The 27,164-nt window shown below is 61.3% G+C and overlaps 1 protein-coding gene across 1 annotated transcript; it reads left to right on the plus strand.

Annotated features, from left to right (window-relative positions):
- The first annotated feature begins 1,242 nt into the window (after window positions 1–1,242).
- On the plus strand, window positions 1,243–26,527 carry PADI3 (peptidyl arginine deiminase 3). The gene is made up of 16 exons (XM_079109534.1): window positions 1,243–1,375; window positions 10,607–10,787; window positions 12,512–12,584; window positions 15,258–15,319; window positions 15,991–16,108; window positions 16,976–17,101; window positions 17,239–17,417; window positions 17,596–17,699; window positions 17,781–17,892; window positions 18,536–18,643; window positions 19,627–19,778; window positions 20,893–21,037; window positions 21,135–21,237; window positions 23,314–23,393; window positions 24,368–24,493; window positions 25,815–26,527. The coding sequence occupies exons 1-16, from the start codon at window positions 1,284–1,286 to the stop codon at window positions 26,046–26,048; spliced, it is 1,995 nt and encodes a 664-aa protein (XP_078965660.1). The 5' UTR covers window positions 1,243–1,283; the 3' UTR covers window positions 26,049–26,527.
- The last annotated feature ends 637 nt before the right edge of the window (window positions 26,528–27,164 follow it).

A 27,164-nucleotide genomic window follows, 5' to 3' on the forward strand; every position in this document is an offset into this window, starting at 1 on the left:
TCTTCATTCTCTTCAGGGCTGAGTTGGCCACCAACCCATTTCACAGATGAAAATAGTGAGCTGTCACTGGGCCCAGGGGCCCGGCAGCCCTGCTTGTACAGAACACCCTTCCCAGAAACTGGGATATAGAAGCAACCGCCTCAGGGCCCAGCTGAGATCCCTGGACGGATGCAAATGTACCAGCAGAGGACTCCGGGCAGCGGTCTGGTCCCCGCCCTGCCACTGAAGGTCAGCACCACCAGGGAGAAGCGAGGAAACCTCTATTCAGCACCTTCAAGTCTCCGCCAGGCAGGGTGCGTCCCTGTCATTATCTCTGCTGGGCCTGGTGATTAGCCACATTTTCTACAGATGAGGAAACTGAGGCCCCAAGAGAGGAGACCCAAGGCCACTTTACCAGTGCACGGTGGGGCCTAGATCTGGATCTGAACCTAAAATCCCTCTTCCCAGGGCCCTTGCTCCTGCTGTTCCAGGTGCCTGCATGGCCCAGCTGGCCTCAGTTTCCCCACCTGAAGAATGGGCTTCCTCCTCTGGCATTCTGAGCTCCTGTTGAGGGAAGAGGATTTTCATTCTTGTCACTAATAACAGCAATGGCAGTAAGATAATGCCAAGTTCCATGCAGAGCACTGTCAGTGTTGGTCCATTTCACCTTCACGACAACCACTTCTCAGTTTGGAAGACCACTCCTGGGGTCCAGGGTCATCCAGATGGGAAGGGCCCCAGGCAGGGTTGAAACACAGCCCTGCCTCAAAAGCCATGCTCTTAAGAGAAATGTTGATGCTTCTCAGGAGCATGGCAATGCCTCGGAAGGCTTTAGAAGTCCCCATGCCGCTGCAGCCCTGACGTGGGCAATGGACTGAGGCCGTGCCTGGGAACCGGCATTTCCACCAGCTCCTCACTAAACCTCCTTGTTTCTGAACCCGCAGGGAATTGGAGAGGGGGCGAGCAAGGGCCACGACGGAGACCGCGCATTTCTGCCCGTCCTCCTCCCCTGCCCCCAATAATCCCGATGCACTGGCCAGTACTTGTAGGGACTTGTCCCCCTTCCAGCCAGAAATTAACTCTCTGGGTGCGGAGGTGGGAGCAACAGGTTCATATGCAAATGCTGGGCTCCTTCCAGCCAATCCTGAGCACTTGGCTCTGGGAAGAGGCTGGTTTTCCAGAACCAGAACCAATGAGCTTGCACCCTGGGCTGGAAAGGCGGGACCAGGAACATTTAAACCACATCCCAAAGGGCCACTGGGGCAGTGCTGGCTTTGGTGGCCGAAGCCCAGTCCAAGACCAGCATGTCGCTGCAGAGGATCGTGCGCGTGTCCCTGGAGCACCCCACTAGCGCCGTGTGCGTGGCTGGTGTGGAGACCATTGTAGACATTTATGGGTAAGAACCTAATGGCCAGGGGTTTGTGGGTCCTTGGTACTGACCCCATGGGTCTTCCTCCCTGGGGCTGTGAAGAACTTCCTCTGGGCTCCCGCCTGGCCTGACCTGGCCTGGCAGCCCACTCCTCAGACTTTCAGACTTGGCCTTGGAACAGCAGGCGATCAGGGAAGCTGGCATTGTCAGCTCAGCTCCGGCCGTGGTGTCAAGCAGCAAAGCCGATCCCAGGGGGAGACGCAGTGGCTGCCTTTTCCCTGTCCAGAGGTCCTGTGGACGGGGCTGGGGGTCTGTCTGAGGCACACGAGAAGAAGAAGGGGTGTACCCTAGCCCGGCACCCCGGCTCCTGAGCCTGAGAGCAGAGCACACGCCTGTAGGCGCTGAGCACTGTTCTGGAGCTGGCCAGGCCCTTGAGTTGAACTCTTGGGCATACGCTCTGAAATCCCACCCTGACAAGGACCCTGCGGTCTGGGCTCACTGTAGGCACGATCTTGGCTGACGAATGGGCAAGCCAGGCCCAGAGACGGCGAACCATTTGCTCAAGCCACACAGTAACAGGTGGCCCAGCCAGGATCTGGAACCACTCGCAGGCTTACTGAGCGGCTGCCACCAGAGGGGTTTCAGTTCTGGTTTCCTCCAGCCACTCCACACCCATGCAGTAGGCCCCAACTGCATACCAGGCTAGCACTCCATGACCTGTGGTCCCTCTCTCTCAGGAAGGAGAAGAGGGTTCAGACAGGGGTTTAGGAGCTGGGCTCTGGGAAGCACCAGGGAGTCGGTTTCGTAGGCTTTTGAGGAGTCTCAGCTCCGAGGCTGGGGACAGGCAGGCAGCTTGCCTGGGTGGGGCAGGGTGCAGGTCCCTGTGACCGTTTCTGCCTCCCGGGCCTCCCCCTCGACCAGGTTTCTGTCAGCCTGGCCCTTGTTGGGGGGGTCCTGTGTATTGTACGATATTAAGCAGTATCTTTGGCCTCTCTCTAGAGGCCGGTGACACCCTACCTTACTTGCGACAACCAATCTCCAGATATTGCCGAATAGGTCCAAGGGTGTGAAATCACCTGTGTTTCTTTTTTCTTTCTTTCTTTTTTTTCCTCTTTAGTCCTGGGGGTTGAACTCAGGGGTACCCCACCACTGAAGCACATCCCATCCCTTTTTAATTTTTATTTTGAGACAGGGTCTCACTAAATTGTCCAGGCTAGCCTCACATTTCTGATCCTCCGGCCTCGGCCTCCTGAAGCTGGGATTCCAGGTGTGCACCACCATGCCTGGTTAAAACCACCCACTCTCTGAGCACAAGTGTCCCAGACTAAGAATTTAAAACTCCAACTGAATTTACTTGGAAGCCAAGATGGTCCCTGAGTGTTGGATGAAGGGGGTGGTGAGGAGCTGGTCATGGGGGAACCAAGTCTCAAACACCCAGGCCCAGCTGGGTACCCGGAGCTAAGTCCTGGTTGAGGGTGGGTGGGCTGTGGGGGGTGGGAGAGGAGTCAGAGGCTGCTGGGGCCAGGAGGAGGGTGAAGGGGGCGAGAGCCACACTGCCCGGCGCCTCCGTCTGCCCCAGGGCTGCGTGGCAGGGGGGTGACTCAGTGCTGCAACTGCCTCGTGCCCGTTGGGCAAACCTGTCTTCGGTTTGACCTGTGCTAAGACGCTGGGGGCTGGTTCCTCCCCTGCAGAGCGTCCTTCCAGGATGGAGGATAGGCTGGGACAACGGGGACGGTGAGGCTGCTGGTCTTGGGGTGACCTGAGCAAGCTGGACATGCTGGGGAGTCACGGAAAGCCGTGTGAGAGGGGCGGCTACAGGGTGGGGAGGGCGGAGGCTCCTGGGATGGCAGTGCCCGCCCACCCTGGGCCGTGGGGCTTCTGTTGGCTCACTCACACGTCCATCAGTGTTTCTTTGGGGTTGGTGTGTGCCAGGCTCCCCCCTGAGAGTTCTACAGGCTGGGCTGCCTTCCTGCAGGGGCCGCAGAAGGGACTCCTGTCTTGGGAGGGCTGCCAGCGGGATGGCCCTGAGGGTTGGCGGGCCTGGCTGCTCAGCCCGGGCGCCAGGGAGGGAAAGGACGTCAGGTGGGGTGACTCAGTCTTGGTCTGCAACGTTCTGCTCTCTGACCGTGGGGAGGCCCTTGATCCTCCCAGAGCCTGCGTGTCCTCTGCAGAATGGAGCTGGCGACAGTGTCACACTGAGACGTGGCCCTGCTCGTAGTGGGCACTGACGTCAGTGCTCCCCAACTTTAGAAAGTTCTCGGGGTGCTCCGCGAGGTGGCGTTACCCTCACCCCATTTCAGGATGAGGGACCAGGGAGTGGCAGGGCCAGGATGTGACCGAGTGGCTTGACCTTCGCTCCACAGGGCGGGCAGGGAGGCTGAGCAGGGAGTTGCTAATGCCCGACCTGCAGTGGACACTGGGTTGAGGAGACTGTCGCCTCGTCATTGTTTTGAGGCTCTGTCCTGCGTCTGTGGACAGCACCGGATGGCTGGGGAGCAGCGCAGGGCCATATAGAAGGAGGAATGGGGCAAAGAGGCTGGCAGGCAGGGAGGGTTTCCTGGAGGAGGAGCCTCCGAGGAGGCACGTGGGCCTCGCCACCCCCACTCACGCTGTCTTCCTGCCTTCCCGGGAGCCGGCTCGGCCTCGCTCCTGAGCAGGGAGTCCTGGGACCAGGAAAGGGGGCGTTGACACTGAGCCTGCACCGTGGCTGGCAGGGGCGGCTCCCTTACCCCTCCGGGCAACAGGAGGTGGATGTTAAGTGTCCCTTTCACAGAGGCGAGGAGGCGGCTCAGAGGGACAGGGGCCTGACCCGTCCTATCCTAGGAGGCCCAACTCTCCGGGCGGAAACCGGCTGGCTGCCTCTCCTCCGGGAGCACTTTCTCGAGGCTGGAACATCCTCATTGAGATGTGGGCCTCAGACTCGAGTCTTGGAGGAGGAGGAGAGCAGGTCTGGGTCTTCCAGGCAAAATCGAAATACCAGGAGGGCTCTGGTGGTCACCCCAGGGCGCCCGGCCAGCCATGGGACGAGGGTGGGCTGGAAGCCCTCCCACCAGTGTTTCCAGGGCAGAGGACACACTTCTTGGAGTCTGTTGGGCCACCAGAGCTGGTCACTTTGGGCATCTTTCCTGGAGAACAGTCAGTCAGTCCTCAGACTGGCCCGAGCAGGGGCAATGGGGTCTCACACATCCTTCATTTCCTGGAGGGAGAAGCTGAGGCCCAGCGCAAGAAGTGGCTTGCCCAGGATTGCCGAACAAGTCAGGGGCAAGGTCAAACTAGAACCCAAGCTGCCCAGTTCAAACGTAAGGCTCGGAACTATTGGGGAAGGGGAAACTGAGTCACAGGTGCAGAGACTCCGTACTGGAAGACTGGGCTCCAAGGGCCCTGGAGCTCCAGGTGTCCCGGGATGCACAGCTGTGTAGGCCGCGCATCCAGGAGAGCCCAGGACGGTCGGGTCTGATCTGCACGGCTGCAGAGGGCCCAGCCTGCACGGCGGCTCAGGGGTGAGCAAACCCTCCCAGACGCCTCATGAAGCCTGCCCAGACGCCGACGAGAAGGGGCCACCTTGACCTTGGCGGTATGCCTCTCACCCACCTTGGTATGGCCCCGAGAAGCAGCACTTAGGAAAGCCAGAAGGCAGGAAGTCCACCACTGAGGTACCTCGAGTCGTCCTGAGCAGGAAGTAGGCCACCTCGGCAAGATCCCTCCTCCTGTTAGCAGGTGTCTCCTGAGGGACAGCGCCGGCCGTGAGCTGTCAGCCTCTCCTTTCCCCAGCAGAGTTTCTCCTCCCTGGCTGTGCCTTTGAATCACCCGGGGACATGCTTCAGGGCCGGATGCAGTGGCACACCCCTGTCAGCCCAGGGACTCAAGAGGCTGAGTCAGGAGGATCACGAGATCAAGGAGGGCCTGGGCAGCTTAGATCCTGTCTCCAAACAAAAACAGGCGACAATGATAAAGGAGTGTGGATGCAGCTCAGCGTAAGTGCCCCGCGCTGCCAGGAAAGCAGCCAGCGTGCTGGGCTGGGTGGAGCCCGGGGTGGAGCCCAGGGTGGAGGCCAGTGGGGAGGCCAGCATGGAGCCCAGTGTGGAGCCCGCCCCCAGCCATCGTGCTTGGCTCCTCCGTCCAGCAGCCCAGCGGCAAAGGTTCTTTTCAAGACTCACTAGGGATACGTGTGCGGCCAGGGTCGGGGACACCACCCCAGCTGGGAAGGACACACAGATAATGTCACCCAAAAGGTGCCTAATGGAACTGGCAGGGGAGTCAGGACCTCGGACTTGGTGACGGTAGAAACGACATCTAGTGGGCAGGAATATACAGCAGGGCTTTAAGTGGGCTTCCGCCGAGGGAGCAGCACCGATCAGGGGCCAGGCTGCCCCTGGACAGGGGAGAGGCAAGCTGGGCGGAAGCCTGGTGACCTCCTATCAGCCAGGCAGGGTTCCAAGAGACCATCCTGCCCGAGACTCAGGTAGCCCCGGGGTCATCTTCAGCTCGTCTGAGGAATGGCTGAGCTACCCTGGGCCAGCACCACCGTCCTGTGCCGACATCTGGCCCTCTGGCTCCACCCCAGGCCCTGTGACGGGCCTTCCGAGCTTCAGGTGCTCGGGCTGCTGGAGAAGCAGACAGGGTGGGACAGACACCAGCTCCAGGGGGTGGCCAGCACGTCTGCACGCAGAGCTCAGCAGGATCTGCCCGCAAGGTTAACGCAGCAGAGAGGGCGGACGTGAAGACAGAACCTGCTTCCGGGTGCCGTCACACAGCTGCGGGCCCAGCGAGGACTCCAATTTTCAGCAGAAGCATCCTTCGGGCCCCTGAAGGGTGACCTAGGCAACGGTCAGCACCGTGACCACACGTCAGAGATGTGGCCGCAGCAAAGCTATTGGAAATCAATAACAGATGGCCAGCTGTGTGGCTTCCAGTATTAGTGACCAAGTTGACTAGGGACAGGGGAACAGGAGTATTGGGGACTTTCCCTGGTTACAATTTCATCTGGTGCAAAAATTCCCCCTCTGTAGTCCCATTAGGGTCTCAGGAGGTCTGTCCGCAGCAGGAGAAGCCGTGTGCCTGCTGCCACGCCCGTGTCCTGGCCTCTGTCCCCGCACGGTGGCCCCCCATTGTCTCAGACCCGGAGTCCCGTGTTCCGGTCCCAGTGCTGGCACCGTGGCTGTCTTGCACGACTTTCTGCTGCTCCCTGGGCCTCAGTTTCCCGTGGGCACTGAGGGTTGGCACAGAGCGGGGTTTCACGCTCTGCTCTCGGAGGGCTCTGAGCGCTGTCCTGGATTTGGCAAAGCAGCTGGCCTCTCGTCAACGTCGCTGGGTGTTTGGTGCCAGGGGATGATCTGCCCCTGTGGCGCCAGGCCCTGAGGCAGGTGAGGCCACCATTGCCCAGGGGCAGAGTGGGGCGGGGGTGCAGGGCATGCGGTTAAGAAAGCGGTAGTTTCCTGGACCTGGTTCTGTTGGTGGGCTGGCCTGGCGAGGGGACCCGGGCCCTGCTGACTGGGCAGGGGCAGCTGCGGCCCAGAGCTGGGCTGGAGCTCCTCTGCTCTCCCAGGGGGCCTTGCTGGTCATCTTGTCCTTCCTTCTGTTTTCAACCACGGGGCCCTTTCCCACCAGTTTCCTGGCTCCTGAAATGTTTGGGTTTGTTCTAGAAGCCGAAGCCCTGAGTCCAGGCAGGGAGAGGACGGGTTTGTAGTGAGGACAGAGCTGGCTGGGTCCGTAGCTCTGTCACTTATCAGCTGTGTGACTTTGAGCAAATCAGCTGCCGTCCCTGAGCCTCAGTTTCCTATCTGCAAAGTGGGGATGATAGTGAGCACACAGGTCGTGCAGCTGCGGGGGCTGCCCGCACCCCGTCACCTCGCGGTTCTCACGGGGACTGGTGCCTGGGTCCCCAGGAGGGAAGGGTGGCCTCATGCAGAGCTGTCCTCATCCGCCCTGGAGGACGGGGCCCAGCCTTTCTGAGGCAGTGCACCCTGAGCCGCGGTGCTCCCTCAAGGCGTCAGAACGGTGTCCAGTGATGGCCCGGCCACCTGCACCCACCAATGTGCATTTCCCCAAGGTGGGTCGGAGGCCGGCCACCTCGAGAGTGACCAGCTCTGCCGGGTTGCGTGGAGCCTCCCGTGATGTAGCCCTGGGCTCCTTCCCAAGGAACAAACGCCCCGCCCGGCGTGGCAGGGCTGCCAGTCACCTGCCACCACCCACCGCCCTCCTGCCCCTGTTCACCGCCCTCGGGGGCTGGGGGACTTTGGACGGTCCCGGCCTGGATGGCATCGGCTGGGCTAGGACACAATCTGCAGCCGTCCGGAGGGTGGGTGGGACTGCGCCCCAGGTGGCAGCCCCAGGTGGCCGGGCCTGAGGAAGAGCTTTGTCCGGGGGAGGCCCTGGGCGTCCCTTGTCCTCGGGAAATGAGGAATCCAGATCCCCCGAGCCTGAGGGGGACCCCCCAGCAGCCACCCCGAGATGTTCGCAGTGCGCTGCTTCCATGGCGGGCGGAGTCAGGCCCGGGCGCCTGGAGCCTGTCCTCCGGTGGCCCGTCTGGGCTTCCGTGTCCCTCCCAGTGATGAGGCATGACTTCCCTCATTCGAGGTGCTTTTGCACACGGCCCCCCACCTCCTGCCCCAGCCCTACCAGATGGAAGCAGGCGCGGGGAGGCTGTCCTGCCCCCCAGGTCCCCATGGCGGGGCTCGGGGCCCAGCTTCTGCCCCAGGGCTATGGCTTGACCCCCGCCACAGCTCCCCAGGCTGCCCTCCTGACCAGGACCCATCGATGCCCCCATGACGTGGGGCTGGAACAAGTCTGAGCCCCTGGCCTCCTGGAGCTGCAGGATGGAGGCCTTGGTGCCTCCCCGCGGGCTCCTCCAGAGTCTTTCACCCCCGCGTCCGTCTGCCTGCGTCCTGTGCCCTGCCAACCGGCCTTGCGCCTTCCCGCCCCGGGGGCTGTCCCGAGCCTCTCCTAAGGGTCATCACACTTGAGCCTCACCATGGCCCCTGGCCATGAGGTTGGCCGAGTGGGTGTCACCACCCTACGTTACAGGGGACACTAAGTGGCTTAGCCTCTCACCTGGAGGTCACCTGGGCCCCAGCCTGGCCTGGGCCCAACTCCTCCTCTCTTCTTTGGCCCCTCCCTTCCCAGTGTGGACTGTCCTGTGGGAAGCCCTCTTGGGCCACTGCCCTGAGACCCCTGGTGGGCAGGGCCGGCCGCCTCCAGCTTCACTGGGGACCAGGGATCCTTCACCCCACAGGGGATGGCCCAGGGAGGTGCGGGGGAGCTGGGCCAAGTACCCAGACCCAGGGTCCAGGGCCTGGGCCCCGAGGGCTCTTCATGCCATCTAGGGTGCTGAGCCCTTGCTCCTGGGCCGGCCCCAGGGACAGCTCTGTGTCGGAACTCTCATGAAAAAGCTCTCGGGCTCCGTCGGGGGCTGCAGGCCAGCTCCCTGGGTGGGAGATGCTGACTTCCTCCCTGGTCTGTCTGTCTGTCCGTCTTTCTGACTCCGTCTCTGACTTTCTATCTTTGGGTCTCCCCATTTTTCTTTTTTTTCCCCAGCATTGGGGCTGGAACCCAGGGCCTCTTACATGCTAGGCAAACACTGTCCCCTGAACCTCACTCTGCGCCTTTTGGCCCCCATCTCTCTCTCCCTGTGTCTCCAGGCCTCTCCACCTGGACAGGGGCTGGCCCACCCAGCCAGGGCAGAGCAGCCAGAGGACACCACCACCAGGAAGTTAGACTCCCTAGTTAGGTTTGAACTCCAGATAAACAGTGAATAATTCTTAGTACAGACGTGTTCCCAGACTCGCATGGAACACACTTAGGCTTAAAAGATTCTTTGTTGTTCATCTGAAATCGAAGTCCAGCCGGCCAATCAGCATTTTCACTTTGCCGGATCCAGCAGTCGAGCGTGGAAGGAGAAGCAGGTGTCAACCTGACCTGGCAGGGCCTGTGCCCGGTGGCACCCGCCTGCTGCAGCACAGCTGGGCCTTGGTTCCTTTCTCTTTTTATAGAAAGGCGCTGTGACAAGCTTCAGGGCTCCTTCCTCTGCCGCTGTAGCCTGGGTGGGCCGCTGTCTGAACTTGGAGGACGCATTTGCCCATCCTGAGACTCGGTTTCCCCAGGGGTGACTGGGAGTAACAGCCCCTCTGGAGGCTGTGGTGAGGATCAGGAGCTGATGTTTGGACAGGCTTAGCTGTGCCCGGCCGGGGCCCTGGGTGATATGATTATTGCTGTTCCTGGGAGGTGGGGGCAGGAGTGTGGCTGCAGAGCCAGATGGCCTGGGTCTGGATCCCAGCGGGGCCACTTTGTGACCTTGGATGGATTACTTAAGCTCAGTTTCCCCATCTGTGAAACGGCAGGCAATGGTAGGCCTTGGCTCACTGAGAAGCTCCGTCAGGGCCTGCTTGGAGCAAGGACCCTCCAGTGCTGGCTACCGAAATCCAGGAAGCCTTCCAGCCCCTCCAGCCAGGGGGCCCTTCCTACATGGGAGCCACTGAGCTGAGACACCAGGCCCAGAGCCACCCCTGGCTGCCCTGGGCAATGCTGGTCCTCAGTCCCTGGCAGGATCTGAGGCTCCGAGGCATTGGAAGAGCAGTGTGGGTACCTGCTTCAGCCTGGCAGTGCTGGGGTGCAGCGCAGGAACCCCATAATCAGGGGAGAGACAGGCTGGTTTTCAGGCCACGTTCCTGGATTAGCAGGAATGAGGAGACACTGTTCCAGGGACCGATGGCATTGTGGATATTTTAAACCTATAATTAACACCTGGTTCTTCAACTAAATCTGGCCACATTTCCCAGGGGTCACTGCAGAGACAGAAAGAGGCAAGTGCAAGCTTGGTTCTGCCATGCGATGCTGTATGGTCTCAGCTTGTTACTAGACCTCTCTGAGCCTGGCCTTTCACTCATCAGATGAGAATGATTCTGCTCACTTTGCATGTAAGCACGCGGGCGCGCGCACACACACACTCAGCAGACACTAATCTCTTCCTAAGGGAGACCCCAAAGACACTTAATTATCTGCTAAGGAGGCATGTGGCACACCCGGGTGAGAACTTCTTTCCTTAAAGCTAGAGACTCAGAATCCCACGGAGACTGCTGGGCAGGGGGGTGTAGAGCGGGCAGTCCGGTCCTGACCCGGAGGAGCTTGCAGATGGGTTGGAAGTAAAGAAACCCAGGAGGGAAGCGTGTGTGTGAGGCGGGTCCATGCAGCCCAGGCTGGCCCTGAGGAAGCGGGTGGCTTCTGAGCAGGACTGCCCTCAGCCCCCGGCTCCGGTCTCCCCAGGTCGGTCCCCGAGGGCACGGAGATGTTCGAGGTCTACGGGACCCCCGGCGTGGACATCTACGTCTGTCCCAGCTTGGAGAGGAGTCGGGAGCGGGCGGACACCAGGCGGTGGCACTTCGACGAGGGCCTGGAGATCGTTGTGGTCATGAACTCCCCCAGCAATGACCTCAACGACAGTCACGTGAGCAGCCTGGCTGGGGGCAGCCACGGCCACCCAGCCCCACGGGGCCTCACCCCTCTCCAGCGCTGGCCCTGGGGCCACAGGCTGGGTTCCACTGTGGGCCACTGGCCGACTGCCTGACAGTCTCCCCGTGGGGGGTGGCGGGTTGGGGAGGGTGTCTCTGCCACTCTGGAGGAAGAAGGGGACCCCGGGAGGGGAGGGACACTCCTGCCCAGGGAGGAGCCCTTCCTAGGTGACGGCGCCCTGAGGGGCCTCAGTTTCCCCAAATCCACTCTCTTCCTGGCCCCATTCGTAAGACAGTGGGGGCATCTAAGGCAGGAAGACTGGGCGGCCTTTGAGCTTGGCACTGGTGAGGGCCCTTGATGGGCTGCAGGGACCAGGGCTCAGTGGGTGGAAGACGCGGGCCCCTCCATGTTCTGGAGACTCGCCACGTCAGGTGCCAGGCGGCAGACACCACCCGCCCGCAGGATGGCCTGGCAGGCGAGGGGCCGGCCCCCTTCACGGGGGTCAGAGCAGCTGTGCAGGGCCACACGGCTAACGGGCAGATGGCCTGAGTCCACGGCTCGTGGCTGGGCTCCCCACCCGCCTCTGCTCCCTCCGTGCCCTGGAGCTGCGCTGCCCGCGGCTCTGGGGGCGCGTGGACGGGCCTCCATGAACCCGCGCTGCTGGGGAAGCCGCGGAGCTAAGGGGTGTGGCTTCCTGAGGTCACCCCCGCCAGTGAGTCGCGGAGTCGTGAGGGGCAGGGCAGAGTGCTGGGGCAGCCGGGGAGGACTGGGCAGCCTGTCCTGCAGGACAGGACCCCACCCTGAGCTCCTTGGCCCTGTGGCTGCTGGGACAGAGGTCAGGTCCCCCACCCCGCTCCCCACCCCACTTTCAGCTTTCTGGCAGCTGTGGGGTCTGGGGGCCCGTCACTGCAGGATTTAGAGACCCCATGGGTCAGTGGCCTTTGCAAGAACTCGACCCTCCAGATGAGTTGAGAACGCTGGAGCCCAAGAACTGGGGCCACCTCTGGAGGGAATGTCCCAGGGGGAGCCGGTGGGGAGAGGACCTGGGTGCGTCCCTCTCTCACCAGCCATCACCTCCTGGCCCTGGGCGGGGACGGTGCTCGCTGCCTGCCAGGCAGCTTCGTGAGCACACCCCTGCCTTGCTCTGTCCCCCGCGGCCCCGTCCATCCTGCGGGGCGGGCATTATTATTCCCATGTTCAGTTAGGGAAAGCACCCAGCGTGCCCAGCCCTGCCGGATCCAGGACCTGGGGCCCCCTGAGCCCAGGCCCCCCAGACTCTGCACCTGACCCTCCCATGGTGCCACCTGCCTGCCGTGGACACGTCCTGCAGGTGTGCTGCAGTCCTCTGAGGGGCACCGATGTGGCCCCTGTGTTACAGATGAGCAGACAGAGGTAGCTCTGCGAGGTGAAGGGCCTTGGCTGAGGCCACAGAGGCCAGAGGTGCCGGGTCGAGTCCAGGCTAAGTCCAGGGTCTACGTGTTCTGAAGCCCTGCCTGGTCCAACTCCTCTCTTTACAAATGGCAAAACAGACCCAAAGTGGAGCCACACGGCGGGTCGCTGGTAGGACTCTGGCTGAGTTCCATTTGACAGGCAGGGAAACATGAATAACCAGAGAAGGCTGAAGGAAGCAGGGGTTCCTGACCTCCATCCTCCCCTCACAGGCCCCACGGGGCTGGGGCTCTTGGCTTCCTCCAGCGTGACTGGGCCGTCTCTCCGCAGGTCCAGATCGCCTATCACTCCAGCCACGAGTCTCTGCCCCTGGCCTACGCGGTGCTCTACCTGACCTGTGTTGGTAAGAGGGGGTTCTGCTGGGGGCGTGGCCAAAGGTCAGGCCTGGGGCAGGGAGGTGGTGATTAGGGACCACCCTGGACCAGGGGCTTCTTTAAAAAAATCAGCCCCATTTTTAAAATTTAAAAAAGTGCACATTAGAAAATTCAGACAGGACAAGAGCATACACATAAAAGCAAGCCTCCCTCCCTCCAAACCAAGACTTCCGGTTCCCCAAAGCCAGCCCCGCTTCCCCAGGGACGCTGTGCTGGTCAGGCAGATGTGTGTATTCCTGCGCGCCCTCCCTTGTCATGAACAAATGGAAGCACACTGCAGACGTGGAACTGGATGTGGAAGTTTCTTTTCCCAGCTGAAAGTGGAAATTTAATAAGTCTCCACAAATTGATGAGCTCCCTGCAAGTGGCTCAGAGGCTGAGGCTATCAGGCAGGAAGCAGGAAGTAACGGATTCCTATGTTAAAGGTTCTAGTAGGAAAGGTGGACAGCATGTGTGAACAGGTGGGGAATTTCAACAGGGAACGGAAAATTATAAGGGTCAAAAGAAAATGCAAAAACCAGTAATGGAGATGAAAAATGCCTTTGACGGATGCCCTTGAGCAGTCGATGTAGCTGAATAAAGAATCGCTGAACTTGAAGATAGGTCCATAGAAGTCACCCGGACTGTAACAAAGAGAACAAAAGTCAAACGAGCAACACAGACAGAGCCCGGGACAGGTTCAAATGGTCTGAACTCAATGCAGTTCCATCAAAATCTCAAAGTGTTTTTTAAATAGACATGTAAAAAGCTGATCCTAAAATCCATAAAAAGCACAAAGAGCAAGAAGGCCCAAGACCAGGGGCTGGGCTTGAGCTCGGGGGTCAAGTGCTTGCCTGACACATGTGAGGCACTGGGTTCGAGTCTCAGCACCACATTAAAAAAATCAATCAATCAAATAAAGGTATTGTGTCCATATGCAATTTAAAAAAATCAAAAAAAAATAATTGCCAAGACAAGTTTGAGGAAGAGTACGGTGGGGGGTTCACAGTCCCCGGTATCAGGACTCTTCCAAGCGACAGTTCTCGAGGCAGCATGAAATCTGTGCAGGATGAAGTATGTAGACTAGCGAACAACGGAGAACCTGGCATGGACCCAGGCTTCTGAGGGCAGCACAGGGGACAGGGGAGCCCACCTCACGCCACTCAGCAACACTGCCCAAGGCAGCCTTCGGCAAGAGAGCCGGACGCGTTTTACCTGCCAGAGGTTTCACAGAAGCAGAGCTCTGGGCTTAAGGGCGTGTCTTTAAATGTCAACAGAAACGGCCAAATTGCTTTCCAAGCGCTCTGAACCGCGGTTTGTGCCTGCAACAGTGCCTGGGCCTCCCAGCTAGCGCTGCGAGGTCTCTGCTTTCTCTGTTTCTGCCAGTGTGATAGGTCGCCACCTCCGTCTGCTTAAATTTGCCTTCCTTTAGTTAGGAGTGGGCTTGGGTGTCTGCCCCCAGTCCTGCCCCCACACTCACCGGAAACACATGCAGAAACGTCCCAAAGCTTATTATGTGCACACACACACGTGCACACATGCACACACATACACGCACACATGTGCACACACATACACGCACACATGTGTACACACATGCACACACACGCACACACACATGTGCACACGTGCACACATGCACACAAAATGGACAATCACAAAGCAAACACTGGAGTGGCCATTGCCCAGGTCAAGAAATAAAACCTGACTAGCACCTGAAGTCCCCTCCACCGCCCCTCTCGTCAGACTCCCCGCTTCTCCTGAAGGGGGCGCTGTTTTGCGATTGCACTGCCTGTGCTTCTGTGTGGTTGTTATCCTACCTGCTGCTCGTACTGCCTGAGCTCTGTGGCTGGAATCGTCTCATGTGTGCCTTTGGGTTGGGCTCCTTCTGCCCCAGGTGGTCTGTGAGATTCATCCCAGTGGCCTGGTGCCTGGGTATCTTTTCACATGCTAAAAATCATTTGAAAACAAACCTCTTTCTCTCTGAAGAACTAAGAAGATTTTTTTTGGTACTGGGGACTGAACCTAGGGGTGCTTAACCACTGAGCCATACCCCCAGCCTTTTTGTATATTTTATTTAGGTTCTCGCTGAGTTGCTTAGGGCCTTGCTAAGTTGCCGAGGCTGGCTTTGAACTCACGATCCTCCGGCCTCAGCCTCCCGAGCTGCTGGGATCACAGGCATGAGCCACCAAGCCTGGCCTAAGACGATTTTTGTAGGCGCAGAAAGATTGATTCTGACCCCTTGAATACTTCACTGGTGCTGAAAGATCTCCCCAGTTTCTAGGGAGAAATGATAAGTTGGGGTGCGGGTGGGCCTGGGAGTGTGAGTTGCAGCTGAAGAGGGAGTTGTGAGGGATTACAGGATCAGCAGGTGGCAGAGCCGATTTGCATCCTGATCAGCCTGACAGCAGAGTCCAGGCTCGCTGTCCCAGCCTAAGAAGGTGAGGCAGACAGCTTCACACAAACCAAGAATGTCCCTGGTGATGCAGGCTCAGTGCAGGCTGTGCCCCAGGCAGCAGGGGCTGGGGGTGCAGAGAGGGAGCAGTCAGGGAGGGCTTCCTGGAGGGAGCGGCCTTGGCCCTCTTCTTCTCCACGGGCTCCAGAGCTCCCACCCCTGGGCTCCGGGGAACACCATGGGGACTTACCCACTGCCCCCCCTGCAGACATCGCCCTGGATTGTGACCTGAACCGTGGAGACAGGCAGGACGGGGATTTTGTGGACAAGGTAGGCTTCTCCACCTGGGCCCAGACACGGGGAGCGGAGTGTGGGGCTGCTGGAAGCGCAGGCCTGCAGGGAGAGGCCATTACAGGGACCCCCTGCTTCCCGGCTGATGCTGAGGCCCGGGGACCAGGCACAGATGGGCATCTTCATTCACCAAGAGAGAAATCATCACCCAAATCACCAGGCACGGGGTTCCCAGCCTAGGGCTAGGCCTCGGTTTGTTGGAGGAAAGTTCTGGATTTGTGATCGAAGTCAAGGGTGGGAAGCTTTTTTAAAGAACTAAAAGTCAGTGGGTGTCTGAGCCATGCGGGCCCTGCCACCTCTCCTCCCACTGTGGTTCAGAGGTGGCCACAGCCAGTACCTAACCTGCGGGACTCTGCTCTAGCAAAGCTGGATCCCAAGGATGGGCAGCCAGCAGGTGTGGCCACGGGCCACAAGGAGCTGACCCCGTCTGGGGAGCGGGATCTGCCAAGTGCAGGACCGGGAGGGACTTCTGGACCCACTTGCCCAGCGCTAGAAGCAGTGGGTGTTCAGAGGAGGCGCTGGGCAGGCTGGCGAGCAAGCAGGACTGAGCAGAGGGTCGCCTCAGGGCGGTGAAGGCTAGAAGGCCGGCCGGGAGGCGCCGGGGACAGCCTGGTCCCAGCCCATCGCTTGCTCTGTTTCCTCACCGACAGCGGCAGTGGGTCTGGGGACCTGGCGGGCATGGAGCCATCTTGCTGGTGAACTGTGACCGGGACCATCAGGGCTGCGAGGCCCAGGACAACTGTGACGAGCATGTGCACTGCCTGCAAGGTGGGGGCGGGCGGCCTGGGCCCTCTCCCCGGTCCTGGTCAGAGGCCCCGGGAGGCCGGCGTTGCCGACCCGGGCACGCTCGGCGTGGCTCAGAGCCACCTTGGGCTGGCAGCTGTGACGCTCTAGTGTCCCCAGGGCCAGCGGGCACTCGTGGCTGCAGACAGTCTGGCAGGGATCCTCCTGGTGTCCCCTCCCTCTAGGGGAACAAAGGAGGCCAGCACTGTCTGAGCACCTACTGCATGCCAAGCCTCCTCACAGATTCTTGCCTCCTCGCCCAAGGGGACGGGCCCCACCCTCCCAGTCTGGAGACACTGAGGCCCAGGAGCCGCAGGCACGCGGCCTGGCTGTGGCCCGCCTGGGGCTTCCCCTGCCAGCCCACCCCCGTGCAGACCCCGCCCTGCACCTCCAACCGGTGCTCAGGGGTGCCCTGCTCCTGCCAGGTCCCCTGGTCCACCAGCAACCAGAGGGACCAGGCAGAGACATGGGGGAGGGGGTGACAGGTGCTTCCCACGCGAGACGCTTCCTGGTGGCCACGGCGTGGAGATGGGAATGCCGAGGCCCTGGGCGGGAGGGCCTGCCCAGCGCCACCGCCCACCTCCGTCACTGCCAGGTGGCCTTGCACCCTTGAGCACCTCTCGGCCAGGCCCAGGGTGACTACTCTGCTGGCCGTTTCCCTGGGCAGAGCAGGAAATGGGGGCCTGCGGCTGAGGCCAGGCGGCAGGACGTGCCACCTCCCCAGCGCCGGGCCCTGGTGGTGGCCCGTGTGTCGCAGTGGGGCCGGCACCCCATGTCCCGACTCTCCCTGCCCAGGGGCGGGTGCAGGGCCGTGGGCCTCTCTCTGAGTGGCCGCCCCGTCTGGCTTCCCAGACCTGGAAGACATGTCCCTCATGGTCCTGCGGACCCAGGGCCCCGCCGCCCTCTTCGAGGACCACAGGCTCATCCTGCACACCTCCAGCTCGGATGCCACACGGGCCCGGGTCTTCCACCTCTGCGGTGAGTCCCTGCCAGGCACCCCGTGGGCGTGGGGCAGGGCTGCCACCCCAGCAGTCGCTGTGCCCTTTGCCAGGGGAGGAGGGAGGAGGGCCGTCAGACCCGCGGGCGGGCGAGGCCACAGCTGCCCGTCCCCCCAGGGCCCGAGGATGAGTGTGCGGCCTACCGGTGCGTGCTGGGCGGGGACAAGGTGTCCTACGAGGTGCCCCGTCTCCACGGCGACCAGGAGCGCTTCCTGGTCGAGGGCCTCAGCTTCCCCGACGCCGGCTTCCCCGGGCTGCTGTCCTTCCACGTCACCCTGCTGGACGACTCCAACGAGGTGGGGGTTGCCGGGCAGCGAGGGCACCAAGCGCTCGGGTCTGGTGGACGCGGATCGTGGGCCCCAGGGACCCGGCTTCTCGACAGCCTGCTGGCTCGTCAGGGCCCCGGGGACAGATGAGAGGCCCTGCCTGGCTGCCGAGGCCGAGGCCAGCGCTTGTCCTCCCTGCCTCCTGCAGGACTTCTCCGAGGCCCCGGTCTTCACGGACACCGTGGTGTTCCGCGTGGCGCCCTGGATCATGACGCCCAGCACGCAGCTGCCCCTGGAGGTGTACGTGTGCCGGTGAGTGCGGGGCAGGCCCAGGTCCCCGGCTCCTGGCTGTCTGGCCGCCTGGCTCCGAGTCACCCCCCGGCTCCTCCGCAGCGTGAGGAACAACATGTGTTTCGTGGAAGCCGTGGCGGAGCTGGCCAGGAAGGCCGGCTGCAAGCTGACCGTCTGCCCGCAGACTGAGAACCGCAATGACCGCTGGATCCAGGTAGCAGGGGCTCCAGGGAGCCACCCTCAGGGAGAGGCCTGCCGGCCCTGCTGGGGCCTCGGACAAAGAACTAGACCTCGCTGTCCCCACCCTCCTTGTCGCACAGGGGACAGCAGGCAGGGTGGCCAGGCTTCTCGGGGTCAGTGTTCACGGAGCTGGGGGCAGGGCCGGGCACCCGCCAGGGCGCTGCTGGTCAGTGAGGCAGTTCACGGGCGATGGGCGACTTTGCCTTCAGAGCCAGAGGGGTCAGGACGACCTGGCCCTCAAGGTCCAAGGAGCGGGTATCTGCACCCCACCAGGGCCCCCAGCCCTGTCCAAGGCCAAAGGAGCTGACTGGCTGGTGCCCAGCGGCCTGCTTGTCCATCTCAGGCCTCTCCGGGTCCACCTTGGCCTGACCTGGACTGGGACACCCTCGAGGTCATGTCCATGTTCTCATTCCCTCCTGGCCTGTGCCTTGCTGTGTGACCACAGGCAAGAGCAGCCCTCTCTGAGCTTCCAGCCCGTCCTCCAATCAGCAGGCATCCTGACCCCTGTCCTTCCAGCTCCAAGGGCAAACCCGGCTCCCAGGGTGGGCTTCCCCAGAGGGCTCAGGGGAAGCAGGGAGCTGTCGGCTGTCCACAGCTGGGCATGTCCCCCCGGGCAGGACGAGATGGAGCTGGGCTACGTCCAGGCACCGCACAAGACCTTCCCAGTGGTCTTCGACTCCCCGCGGAATGGGGAACTGCAGGACTTCCCTCATAAGAGAATCCTGGTGAGTGGTCACGGCAGCCGGGGGAGCCGAGGGCCCCCGGGGTGAGCGTCCAGGGAACCGTGCTGTTTAGGGATGAGGGAAGGGTTGCCAGGCGCAATACAGGAGATGCCCAGTTCCATCTGAATCTCAGGGAAGCAAGGAGCATCTTTCTGGTACAGGTATACCCAAATGTCGCACGGGACACACGTAAATCAGAAAGTGTCATTTATCTGTAATGACGAAGCATCCTTCACTTTTATTTACTAACCCTGACGGCCCTAGATGGGGAGACGGGATGGTGCCGCTGTACAGCGGCTAAGAACACAGACTTGGGAGTCAGAACAATCTGGCTCTGTCGCTCACATGCTGTGTGACATTGCAGAAGTGACTTCCCCTCTCTGAGGCTGTTTCTTCATTAGTGTAAACGGCTCTGGCTTCACAGGCGTCTGTAAAGCTTCTAATTATGGCAGTGCCCACCTGCAAGGAGCAGGTGGCACCTTCCAGAGGAGCAGCTGGTCCTGTTGTTGGAAGTAACAGGAGTAACAGGGAAGGAACGGCTGCTGGCTCAGGCCTCCGAGGAAGGAGGGGAGACTTCCTGGGTGCCGCAGAGAAGGGGGTCCCTCTGTCTCCTGGGTCACACAGGCGGCAGGGCCTCTGCGGGCCCTCGCTGGCGTCCGTTCCTTCTGAGGGATGGTCCTGGGGAGACGCCAAGGGCTCTCAGCCTCGTGGTCCTGGGGCGCGGGCACCCAAGGGCACCGGCCTTGGCAGGGAGGCCTTGCAGGCCCAGGTGGCTGAGGCCTCCGGGGCCACCAGAGTCCTCCCCGCCGTGTCCTGTGCCCTGGGGCCAGCGTGCACGGACGAGCTCGGGGTCTGACCCGAGTTTGACTCAGTCTTGCCGCCCGAGGAACCGGCGGCTGGCCACCCTCCTCCGGGAGCCCAGCGCCCAGCGAGTCAGCCAAGCTCTCCCGGCCTCCCACCCCTCCTGACTCAGCGTCTCCCGCCAGGGGCAGGACTTCGGCTACGTGACCCGGGAGCCGCGAGACAGGTCCGTGAGCGGCCTGGACTCCTTCGGGAACCTGGAGGTCAGCCCCCCGGTGGTGGCCAACGGGAAGGAGTACCCTCTGGGAAGGATCCTCATCGGGGGCAACCTGCCCGGGTGAGAGGCGGGCCGGCCTCCAGAGGAGGCTGGGGAGGTGTGGAAGAAGGCGGGGGCGAGGGACCGCTCGGCCCCTCAGATGGCACCAGGGGGTGATGTCATCATAGCCCTGCCTGGGGCGGGGTGGGGAGCTGTTCCTGGGCTCTGTGTGCGCTTGCCCGGGGAAGCCCCAGAGGGTCAGAGCCAGGACCTTGGAGATCGCTCCGTTTGACCCTTCATGTTACAGGTGGGCCCAGAGACGGTAGGTGAGTCACACAGTTACGACTCAGATCTCCTGATTCTGAGATAATCAGATGATGCTGATTACAGAGCCCATGGTTCACAGTAATAGAAGAGGCTCTTCTCCCAGCTGTCCCAAGAGACAAAGCATTTGAGTCAAAGCTCGTTCATACTACGGTGTAAATGACTAACAGTGGGCCTTTTCCTGAGCGCACGTGAAAAGTGACCTGGCGGTGACAGATTGTGCTGTTCACCGCGTGGAACAGGAGAGCTGACACCATAATGGTTATTTGCTGTGGAGTAGATCCAGACACTGAGCCAACCAATTTAGCAAAGCTGTCAGAACAGATCAGATAATAGATGAATCCAGAGTCGAGCTTTGGAGGGGACCAATTGTCCTCAAAGACATGGTCCCCCAGAAAGAGGAAATTTAGGCCATGCCATGGGGTGTTTTTTCCAGAAGCCAAAAAGAAAACAGAATTTAAATTCACAAACATAGAACACTGTGAGGCCCTGGAGATGCTCCTATCCACCCCTCTCCCACTGACATCCAGGAAGGTGAAGGTGCAGCAAGAGAGATATAAGTTAGACTCAAGGAAGAACTGCTCGATCATGGAGGGATGGAAGAGGGGTGTGAGTTGGAGTGAGTTGGAAGCGATGAGAACAGGGTCTGCGGGTGGTTCTGAGGATCTGCCTAGGCAGCAGGGCCTGCTGGGTAATTGCCCTGGTGTGACTGACCTGTTCAGAGTCCCCCTCACCTGGAACGCGCCCTGAGCGGAATATAAGACGCACAGACTGATGGTCTTTCCCGCTTACGAAGTCAGATGCTGCAGACATCTTGAACTCTGCGCATGGTACTATTTCAGCTAAGTGACTTTCCTCACCTGTGGCCCAGGTCGAGTGGCCGCCGGGTCACCCAGGTGGTGCGGGACTTCCTCCACGCCCAGATGGTGCAGCCGCCCGTAGAGCTCTTTGTGGACTGGCTGGCCGTGGGCCACGTGGACGAGTTCCTGAGCTTCGTCCCTGCCCCGGACGGGAAGGTGAGGCCCTGGGTCGCCCTTCGGGGCAGCTGGGCAGCCGGGCAGGGGCAGAGCCCCGGGGCAGGCGGCGGGGGCTCAGCTGCCCTTCTCCACACAGGGCTTCCGGCTGCTGCTGGCCAGCCCTGGCGCCTGCTTCAGGCTCTTCCAGGAGAGGAAGAAGCGGGGCCACGGCCGGGCCCTCCTGTTCGAGGGCGTCGCTGGTGGGTAACCGAGCCGCATCGCCACGTGAAGGGACACCAAGATTTTAAAGCAGTGCTGTCCCCCCAGATTGGGGACCCCTGACTTGGGTCACCGCTGCCTGTGCTGGGGTGGGGCTGAGGCAGGAGGGCAGGGACCATGCATGTGGGTGGGCGTGGAGAAAGTGGGGACATGGCCAGCCTGTGGCCAGTACAGTTGCACCGGGCCCTCTGCTTAGAAGGTTCTGGAGCTTGGAGGTCAATGTTCTGTGGTCACCATCTTGGGATCCCAATAACATGAGTTTTGTGAGGTCTGATGGATCAATCAGGCATGTACTGAAGGCTCGGAGCCTCGACTTCCCAGCCTCCACCTCCCTTCCTCCCCAGATGGGCTCTCTGTGCCCACTCCCTTGTCCTCTGGATCCCCAGCTGCCAGGTCTCCCTGTCTCTGTCACCACCCAGTGACGCTGTGGTCCTCCTCCCCCAGGAGGAGCTGGGGCCTGGGACCTGCCCGCAGGGACGGTGGTGGGCGGCTTGGCAGGGGTGAGGGGCCTCCCGAGCTGTGACATGGCCCCTGCGTTGGCCGGGTTTGGGGGCCTGGCCTGTGGGACGGAGAGTGCCCAAGCCTGCACGCTCCTGGGTCTCGCTCAGGGGCTGCGTGGCCACCTGTGCTCCAGGCCAGGGCCCAGCCTCTGGGTGCTGCGAGGGTCCACCCTGTCCCATGTGTGTCCCCAAGCTCAAAGGAGTGCCACACCCAACAGGTCATTCAAAACAATGGCGCAGGTTCAGAGAGAGACGGGGAGAAAGGAGCGGCGTGCCTCGTCCTCCAACGTTCCTCCCTCGTGCTTTTTGAACGAGGAACCCAGTCTTCATTTTGCACAGGAGGAATCTGGAGGGGCAGGGCCGCAGGGCTACCACCCGGCCAGCCTACAGGGTGGCCGTCCCCTCCATCTTGCTTCCACCCACTGTGGCCATCTGAACCGGGGGTCCTTCCCTACATCTGGCATCCCAGGGGTCTCGGCAGAAACCCCTTTGCCCTCGGGATCCTCGATTTTCTTGGTCCCATGGCCACATAGGCAGAGAAGACCCGAGACCAAAGCTACCTCAGAGAGAAAGCTGCGGAAGCTCCCAAGTGTCACCTCCCACGTCACCCGGCTCTGTGCTGAGGCTACCCTGTGCCCAGCCCGACACTGGAGCCCGGGCATAAAATGGAAGCCCATAATTGCCAGTCTGTCACTCCCAAAGGGACCATGGCTAGATTCCTGTGTATCCAAAGTAGACCGTAAAAATCCTCCAAGCCAGAGCGGCTGGGCCAGGTGGGGCGGGGAGAGGAGCGCCCCTTCCCTTTCCTGGGGCCGTGTTTTCATGAGCGGGCCCAGAATCAGGATGAGCAGAGTTCTCCCACCCGCCTGCTGGGACGGAGACGCCAGCCACACGCAGCCTCCACACCTCAGGGCTGACGTGCAGAGACAGGCCAGCCCGCTGAATGAGGCAGCCAGGTGTGTGCTGTGTCACCTGACTCTCCAGGCCTCAGTCCCTCACCTGCCAAGTGGAGACGACAATGCGTACCTTGCAGGGCGAGGGTGGTGAGAGGCTGAGCTCAGAGCTCCAACTCAGGGCTGCGTGTGCCAAGTGCTTGGTGACCAAGGAGGACTGCGGGCAGAGGGTCTGGCCTCCCCGTACCTGTCCATCAGGCAGGCAGGAAAGCTGCACCTCTGGGGAGCCAGCTCCTAAGGGGCAGGCCAGGGCCTGCTGGTGTCCGCTCCCAGGACTTGCTGGTTCACTGCTCAGAGAGCCTATAAAGGTCGGCCCTGGTGGGTGGGGGAGGACAGCAAGTGACCCGCTCCCCCTGGGCTGAGGGAAGACAGCCATTACTCAGTGCCCCGGGGCGTGCGAATTTCCAATTCAAGGCATTCCTGCTTCCAGGGAACTCAAATAAGCCTAAAGTTCACAGAGGCAACAGGACCCTCCAACTTCCGCTGTCCACACCCGAGCAGTACAGGGAGCCGTGAACTTGGCCTTGGCCTGTCTGCTTACCAAAGATGGTGGCCCTCCCCGAACCTGGTGTCTGCCCTCCACGTATCTCTCTCCCCTCCACAGGCGACGGGCGGGTCAGGACCATCTCCATCAACCAGGTCCTTTCCAACGAAAACCTCATCAGCTTTAATAAGTTCGTGCAAGTACGAAGGCGAGGCTGCGAGTGGGAAGTGGGCGGGGCTCGGGGCAGGGGGCGGGGCTTGGACGGGGTGGGTGGAAGGGGCGGGGCTTGGACGGGGTGGGTGGGGAGGGGCGGGACAGTAGCAGGTGGAGGCTCAAGGTCTGGACAGCCCCGGCTAGAATGGCCCAGACAGAGGTCCCCAGTGCCCTCCTTCCACCTGGTGACAGGCATGAGGATCATGCACCCGAAGAAAACAGGCTGTCATTGGCTGTGAGCAGCCATGCAGAGGTGTGACCTCAAACACAGGAAGGGTTGGAAGTTCAGGAGGAGCATTAGGGAGGCCACCACATGGATAAGAGAGGAAGCTAGAGACCAGTGGGCAAGCCACTCGGTCACCCAGGCGGAGGGCTGGTCTTCAGCGCAGTTGGAAGCGGAGGAGGTGGCAGGAAGCAGGCAGGTCAGGGGCAGATTCTATGCATGGTGCCACAGGACTTGCTGTTGGGTTGGATAGGAAGGTGGGAAGGAAGGAGAGACAAAGACAGCAGGACTTGTGTGTGGCCTAAACAGCCGGGCGGCTGGGGTCACCTTTATGGAGTTGGGGAACTTTATGGAGCTGGCTCAGGGATGTCTTGGGACCCATCTGAGCATCCCAAGGGGATGACTGTACTCACAAGTCTGAGTCGGGGACAGAGGCAACCTTATACAGAGGGGGCAGGCAGGAACTTGGGACTTGGCAGTGTTTTAACATAGAGACTGAAGGAGATCCCTCAAGGAGGGAGGGATCTAGAGAAGAGGTCGCGGATGGAAGATTCTGGAACACTCTGTTTAGCCCAGCTAGTGGGACACAGGGGAGGTGTGTCTCCACCAAGGGGCACAACGGTCGGGTTTGTGTGGACAGTTCACCCATGGGCACTCGGGACCCCGGCCCCTGCTCAACTGCGTGGACTCCCAACACGCACGACGAGGCCTCCCCAGCTCGCCCCCCCCCCCCCCCAGAGCTGCATCGACTGGAACCGTGAGGTGCTGAAGCGGGAGCTTGGCCTGGCCGAGCGGGACATCATCGACATCCCTCAACTCTTCAAGTCGGAGAGGAGAAAGGCCGCAGCCTTCTTCCCTGATCTGGTGAGCCCACCCCCTGGCTGGGGCTTCCTCCACTGGGGCTCCAAGCCTCCGTCCCCAGAGCAGGTGGGGACACACGTTTGGTGGCATGCTTGGCATTGTGGTGACTGGTGAATCGCTCTGACACCATATGGTGGCTGTCATGGTCCCTGCAACTGGACAGGCCCTGGCTCACGGGCCCTGGGGGAGGGACCCGTGTGACAGTCATGGGATGAAGGGACGTTTGCACCCGGACTCTTGGGGCTGCTCTGCCCGCGTCCTCCTGGCCCCTGGTTGTGCCACGCCCACATATATTCAGATGTCCTGTGGGAGCTTCACCCGCGTCCTGGACGGCCCCGGCTCTCGGGAGCGCCCAGTGTGACGGTGGGGAAGGACGTTCTGCTACCTCCCTGAAGACAAGTCCCAGGACTCTACTTCAGATTTGCATTTCAGTTTGGAGGGGAGGGCACGGCGCTCCCAGCTCAAGGGGTAGGACTGGAGGTCCAAGAAGCTTCGAGAAGGAGTGGCCTGGCTGAGCCTGAAGAGGTTGCCCAGGGGCCTCTCAGTCTTGCCTCTGAAACAGGACAGCTGGGGCCCACTGTCCGGGTGCAGCAGGCCTCGGGGAGGTCAGGGAGGCTGCTGCTGCTCTGACCGGCCCCCAGGTGGCGCTGCTGCGCCCTCTCCCTCGCTCTCCGCTTCCCCAGAGGAGCCTAACTCACGCATCTCGAGAGCCCCAGGGGGCCTTTCCACACCACCTTTGCTTCACCCCTCTTCCCTCCCTCTGGCTCTGCCTGTTTCCTTCCTGTGGCCCTGTGATCATGCATGTGCCCCTGGGAGCTTGTGCAACCCTCAGGTTCTTGGGTTGGCAAAGTGGAACCCCGCCTCCCCTGCACCAGCCGGCCTCTGCCAGAGGGCAGGGACAGCTGCCCTGGGCCTCAGCAGGGCCTGGAACTTTCTCCGTTTCTCTGTCTATACCATTCTCTCCCTGTCCTTCTGGGGTGGCCTCCTTTGTTGCCCTCCCCCGGGAACACATGGAAATGGCGACGTATTTAGGTCCTGCACAGTCAGAGACCAGACACTCCCCGCCACTTTCCTGGCAGAGAGAATCCGATTGGTCCATCCTAGGTCAACTGACCGCTGGTCCAACCAGCCGAGGCCTAGAGGACGGGGACTCGCACAGACAGGGCAGCTGTGGCGTCCACCCACGGGGTGACTCTGCAGAGGACCCCAGGCATCTGGCTGCGGGGCTCTTACCAGCCAGGCCCCTCCCAGAGACAGGACGAGGAGCCAGGTGGGGAGAGGAGCCATCCGGGAGGGAGCTGCTGATGCGGTGCTGCCCCCGCAGGTGAACATGCTGGTGCTGGGCCGGCACCTGGGCATCCCCAAGCCCTTCGGGCCGGTCATCGACGGCCGCTGCTGCCTGGAGGAGCGGGTGCGCGCCCTGCTGGAGCCGCTGGGCCTGCGCTGCACCTTCATCGACGACTTCACGCCCTACCACATGCTGCACGGCGAGGTGCACTGCGGCACCAACGTGCGCCGGAAGCCCTTCTCCTTCAAGTGGTGGCACATGGTGCCCTGAGCCCCTCCCGCCAGCCTCCCCCACCCCCTGGCAATGGAGACTGAGGGCCCCGAACGAGCATCCAGAGACCCCCAGGTTCCAGATCAAATGCCAGGGTAACCCGTCCCACTCGGAAACCTTTCCCTAGAAGTGTCCACCCCTCACCTGTGGCCCGTTTGGTTCTCAGGCTTGAATCTTCTTGGCCTCCCACAAAGAAGGACCTCTTTTCTTGTGGTCTCTCCGGTGAATCCGTGTGACCCATGGGGACTCCCTGCAGAAGTCCCTTCACCTCAGATTCCTTTGTTTGGGGGAGAATTCACTTTGAGGTCCAGAAGCTTCCACTCATCTCATCAGCCATCGTGGCCTGTGTGTCCTGGGGGGAAGGCCCTGGGGTTCTGCTTTGGCCTGACTTCCTCCCCTGCAGCAGGGATGTGACCACTCCACCCCGGACAGGAGAGATCCCCTAAAGCCACCCCCACAGGGCGGGAACTGGGGGTTCATTTAGGACAAGGTGGCCCCTCCCAGCTCCCGGCCGGGGCCCGCCCGCCCGAGACTTCAGGTGGCAGGGGCCTCGCTGTGGGAGTGGGCATTGTCTCTTGGCCTTGTACACATGCCCCAGCATGTGACATACAGAAACCTGACTGTCCAAAATCCTCCTGGAATTTCTTGGATGTGAACGTACCCTTGGGAATTGGTGGAGGTGGGAAAGACTGGGTGGGGATGGGAAGCGTCTTTCATCGCTCACAGGGTTGACCCTGGTGGTCACCTTCTGAACAAGGATGCTTCCCTGGTCCTGGGACCTCTCTGCGCAGGGGGACCCCCGGCGGCTTGGCCCTGGCCGAGGCTTCTGTTGACCTCGGGTCGGGTTTCCGCATCCTGCCAGGCTGCAGGACGGGTGGACTCCGGGCCTCTCCGGCGGGTGTCAGCTTTGAGTCTCCTGCATGCGCCTGGCTGCGCTTCCCTCACAGGCTAATAAATCACAGAGACACAAATGGTGTGGGTAAAATTTTGGTCCTTCGGGCTTGGAATGGGACCGCCAGGATTGGGGACTTTCTGCAGGGAGTGGCCTGGCCTTCCAAAATTAGGGGCTGATAAACCCAAATTTGGGTATGAAGGTCAGGTTGCCACGGAGCAGGC

This window comes from Sciurus vulgaris (genome assembly GCF_902686455.1).
Source record: "Sciurus vulgaris genome assembly, chromosome: 1".
NCBI classification, from domain to species: Eukaryota; Metazoa; Chordata; class Mammalia; order Rodentia; family Sciuridae; genus Sciurus; species Sciurus vulgaris.